Consider the following 5,202-nt stretch of genomic DNA (forward strand, 5'->3'; position numbering starts at 1 on the left):
TCCTTCTACTTCTCAATCGCTCAGCTATAAATCTCTCTCTCGAAACTGAATTTCTCAAAGCTGAAACTGAAACTGTGAACTGAGTTTTTGTTTGGTGAGGTTAAATTGGGAAATAATAAAAAAAATCGTACTTTTGAAAACTCTGGGTGACGAAATAATTTTCAGGACCGATTTGGATGCGCGTGTGATATTTCACGCATGTGGGTTTCACAGTAGGAAAAAGTGTAAGAATGGGTCTCCATGTAGGTTTCACTTTTTAATATGCCTAATAATGATAGGGGTATATAGATAATGTACATATCGACTTGTTCAGCGATTTTTACGATGTCATCGGTCAATCTATATTTTCACGAGTATTGGACTTAAAAGCAAATCTTCAACATCCTGTATCCAAAATACCGACCTGCCCAATTGAAATCTTCCTTTGACTGTTAGGCATAAACAAACGTGAATCTGAACTCTCTCATCGTCAGTCTGTATAATCGAGAAGGCTCTCAAACAGTTCTTGAGATCAAGATGGCATCCATGTACTTTCTGTTTCTCCTTTTAATCCTCATAATTCCTATTTTAATCCTCATAATCCTAACCATAATCTTAAAACCTAGACCTACTAAAATCCCAATCAAAGGTCGTCATGTATTCATTACTGGTGGTTCAAGTGGTATTGGATATGCTTTAGCTCATGAAGCTGCATCACAAGGAGCTCGTGTATCAATACTTGCTCGTAATGTTGATAAATTAGAAGAAGCACGTAATTCTATTCGACTATCAACTGGTATTGATGTTTCTGTATTCAGCGTTGATGTTAGGAATTTTGATGATGTGAAAAAAGCAATTAACGAAGCTGATCCAATTGATGTATTGATTTGTAATCAAGGTGTTTTTATTCCTGAAGAATTTGATAAACAAGAAGTAGATACTATTAAGTTTATGATGGATGTTAATTTAATGGGTACATTTCATCTGATTAAAGCTGTGTTGCCGTCAATGAAGAGTAGAAAAGATCGTGGTCCTTGTTCTATTGCTTTGATGTCTTCACAAGCTGGTCAGGTATATAACATTTTTCTTTATCTTCACTTGGTTTATCTCTGTTTATAGATTATTTGGTTGTTCGCGAATACAATGTATGTCAATCTAGATTGATGCATATCTAGTATGTCTTTTTCGTAGGAATTGATATATTGTGATGAAAGATACTGCATTGTTACAATGCTGGCACATTTGGTGCACGCGTTGCCCTATTGTGATTCAGCATAGATGCTGGGATAACACTGAAACATGTTGTCCAACCAGGGCGTCCATGTGAGACGCACGCATCCTAGCAAAACTCTTCTGAACTGTGTTGGAACTAGTTTGAGTTTATTTTGTTTAGCTCATCATGCTTCTTGATAATAGTTAAATTGTTAGCAACAGTGGACTGAGATTCACTGGAGATTGTCTTTTTCTGGTTAGCTAGTCATGGAAATATCACATATAGGAACATTTCAGTAATCACATAATGGGATCTGTGTTCAATGTTTTAGTGTGAATTGTAGTAGTAGAAATTATTTTTGTTCTAGAATCTGATCGCTTTCTCTATACGAAGTAGTAAAATATTTTTAGTTTATTTGCTTTTTAGCATGTTATGTTTTGGGCCCTTGCAAGCACTACTTGGTATCAATGTGGATCCTTAACAATGATATCGTTTCCAATTTAGCTGCCTGCTAAGTCAAGAAATTGAGTATCTAAGTTAAAATGTCTGAGGTGCTATGTACTGGTGCGACTCATCTTCTTAATCTCATATTAAGTGTTTGTGCTTGTATTGTATAGGTTGGAATCTATGGTTATGCGGCTTACGCGGCTAGTAAATTTGGTCTTCGGGGTTTAGCAGAATCCTTGCAGCAAGAGGTTATTTCTGATAACATCCACATCTCACTTATATTTCCTCCAGACACCGAAACCCCTGGCTTAGCTGAAGGTATGAAACATCGCTTTCTAGTTTTTTTTTTTCCGCTCTTTTATAGTTCATAATCATATGATTTGGATGCATGGGTGAGATAGGATATTCAACTGAGAAATTTGAGACTAATAGAATTTGTTGCTGATTATCTAATCAAAATAAGGAAAATATTTTGCAATTGATTAAGAAACTAAGATTTCATGTTTAAAAACGCATTTTTATTGTATATGTTGAAGATGTCCTGTGTTACCTATCATGTTCATTGTATGATCTTTACCCAAATTCTTATTAACACCACTATAAAATAGAGATTGCAGTGGACTGAGCTTTCTATGTATGATTCAGTCACTTGTAACTGACAATCAACAGATTTAACTGACACATACTGATCTGCCTCAGAGAACAAGACAAAGCCAGAGATTACTAGTATAATTGCCGCCTCTTCTGGTGCGAAGAAAGCTGATGAAGTAGCCATAACAGCTTTAAATGGCATCAAGTCTGGAAGCTTTATCATCCCATGCAATTTTGATGGACTAATGCTGTCTCTCGCAACTGCTGGAATGAGTCCCCAGAGATCACCTGCAATGGCACTTCTGGAGGTGGCCACGACTAGTCTTTTGCGTTTCGTGGGTTTTTTCTATCTATGGAATTGGTATGCAAGTATAGAGAAATGGAATGCACAAAAAATCCGTAAGTTCAAATTTAAGTAGAGTACTTATTTATATCCCAGTATTTTTGAGTCTCTAGATGCATGAATCTATGACCACTACCTGGCCTCTTTATTCTGTCTTGTTGAAGGGCTAAAAGTAAATGTATAACATTATCACAACATTGATATGGATTACACTTGAATCAGAATCAAATTATTAATTTTTCTTAGCAGTTTGGGAATGCATGAAATAAGTATACTCCCTAAATAAGAAACACAATCTAAAATTTCTGAACGGTGCTCAACCTGTGCACAGATTTTCTTAACCCATCAAGTGTCACCAGTGACTAAAGTCCACCACATCTAAACCTGTCCCAACTTAAGAGTATGTTGTTTGAATCCATCAGTCCAACCTCATTATTTTTGTCTCCCAGTTATGTTAAACACATACTCGTCATTGTTATCTTTCAAACTTCATGACCGTTTCGTCTACACTATTCTAATCTCCATACCTTTTGACTTATTCACTACCAGATTGTTGCTGAAACCTTCACCAGTTCATGATCATCTGATTCCTCGTGGGAAAGCAGTAATTCTTATGATTTCAAAAAACATGTTTATGTAATGACCAGTCAGTGTAAAACGTAACCATGAGAGTCAATGTAAACACACCACACTTTTTCGATATTGGAAACAGATTGGGAATGAAAGTAGCTAATGGTTGACCATTTTGTTTTCAGTGTACACCCTTTGCAATTTATTTTGGATATGATCTGACTCGTATTCATGATTCAATGACTATAGGGACCTAAAGCAGCAGATGTTGGATAGGAGGTACCTGTAGTACAATGAGGGTTGGGATTGATCTTCTCGATTTTAAAGAGGCGGGTTATGGTGCAAGAAACAAATTGAAGCATTGATATTATGATGCAACCCAGTATTTTTATTTATTTTTCTGTGACCCATTTAATATCTTCATTCATTTTCTGTCTTCTTAATGTGTTGTTTGCTTCAGCAGTAACATAGTTTTGCTATCTTCTTCATGTAGGCTAGGCTTTTCATCTAATAAGTTACGTTCTATTTCAGTACATGGCAGGTAGTTTGTATTTAAATCTGTTAATAACTTCTGTTTCACACATTATGACTTCTATCTTTTGATCTAAAAATTGTTTTGGTGTATCAAGAGTTCATTAACTTTTTTAGTCATCAGTTCCCCTGTTTAAGTAAAGTATTTTTTTAGCAGTTTTCAAAGCATGCAGATTCAGGTGTAGAAACAGGATTCGCAATCTCTAGATGGCGGAAGATTCTTTTCTTCTGATGTCATGGCAATGCAAAGGCGGAATTTTAAGCTTAACCCTGTCAACTATTCCTCATTTTTTCTTCTATGGGTACTTGTATTATTTTGCAGGGCAGATGATTTATAAAGGCGAATCCTCGAGTACTTTTCTCCCATCTTAATTCATGCTGTGCCCACCAAACTTTCATCCCGCAGGCATCTTCAATATAAGAAACGTGCATCTCTGCTATACCTCTTGTTTTAGGCATTCTTGAGTAAATGTTTCGGTGAATGTTGGAATTTACCGTTTTGAAAAGTCATTCCATGGGCTGTGATGCACACATTGGTACCATCTCAAATATGGCCAACTGTGTAGAGCATGCTTAAAGAAATGTTTATGCAATCTAGTCCAATGAATTCAATGTTCTACGTTGATTCGCATAAGAGAATTCCTGTATTGTAACAGAGGCAGAGGTATCTCACTAGTGCAGCTTACTATTCAAGGCATACATCTTTGAGACCTTGATTCGTATAAAAGATTTCCTGTATTGTAATAGAGGCAGAGGTATCTCAGTGGTGCAGCTTACTATTCAAGGCTTGCATCTTTGTATGGCGCAATTGATTAAGCATCTCTTATGTGAGGTATTCAACCATCAACATCTCGTTATATCGGTTCTCAACTGTTCGATCCAATACATGCCATAAGTTTCTTTTCTCAGTATATTGATACATTTGTGCAATCCTTCATGTGTCAACATTTTTATTGGTCTTGGAATTGTTATATTGGTTCTTATATTCGTCCTGTAATTCTCTTTCATTATCATCCATTCTAAATTTATGCATTCAGTTTTCCAATGCGTGGTTTACAAACATTTGACTTCCAAGTTTTTCTACGAACTAGTATTTATTTGTGTCTGGTGGAATGTCTCTATCTCTTAGTTATCTGAAAGGCCGCTTCACCATGGTTAAGGTGAATCAGTTGGGCTGAGTTTAGAGAACGCATTAGGATCGTTGTTGCACCGCACAAACATGATGAAAAGTTTCACTATTGCTTTCCAAAACAACCACCTTCCTCAACTGGCACGAATTATTGGACTCCTCTCTCAAACTGATTGAGTTAGGTGGTGCATGAATTAGCTTCTTAGGCTAATCAGACTCATATTGCCGGACCATGCATCTCCCCTGGGCCTTGGTTTTGTACGTTGTCCTTTGAGGACACAAACTCGTAGCTATAAGGTACCAGTTCTAGGAGCCTAGTCTATGGTACCTTATCTTAATCTTATTCGTTTGTCTACCACGAAAAAACAAAAAAGAGGAAGCTTCTCGTTGAATTTCCAG

The 5,202-nt window shown here is 36.5% G+C and overlaps 1 protein-coding gene across 1 annotated transcript; it reads left to right on the forward strand.

The window, feature by feature from the left end:
* Nucleotides 1–375: 375 nt before the first annotated feature.
* Nucleotides 376–3,767, forward strand: LOC113275619 (3-dehydrosphinganine reductase TSC10A-like). Its single transcript, XM_026525156.1, has 4 exons — nucleotides 376–1,050; nucleotides 1,810–1,957; nucleotides 2,339–2,629; nucleotides 3,393–3,767. The coding sequence occupies exons 1-4, from the start codon at nucleotides 517–519 to the stop codon at nucleotides 3,398–3,400; spliced, it is 981 nt and encodes a 326-aa protein (XP_026380941.1). The 5' UTR covers nucleotides 376–516; the 3' UTR covers nucleotides 3,401–3,767.
* Nucleotides 3,768–5,202: the final 1,435 nt, after the last annotated feature.

The sequence above is a fragment of the Papaver somniferum genome, chromosome 4 (genome assembly GCF_003573695.1).
Source record: "Papaver somniferum cultivar HN1 chromosome 4, ASM357369v1, whole genome shotgun sequence".
Taxonomy (NCBI): Eukaryota; Viridiplantae; Streptophyta; class Magnoliopsida; order Ranunculales; family Papaveraceae; genus Papaver; species Papaver somniferum.

Coding starts and splice junctions, on each gene's coding strand:
- LOC113275619 (XM_026525156.1), top strand. CDS start 517: ATGGCATCCATGTACTTTCTGTTTCTCCTTTTAATCCTCATAATTCCT. Junction 1,051..1,809: donor TGTCTTCACAAGCTGGTCAG/GTATATAACATT, acceptor TGTATTGTATAG/GTTGGAATCTATGGTTATGC. Junction 1,958..2,338: donor AACCCCTGGCTTAGCTGAAG/GTATGAAACATC, acceptor GATCTGCCTCAG/AGAACAAGACAAAGCCAGAG.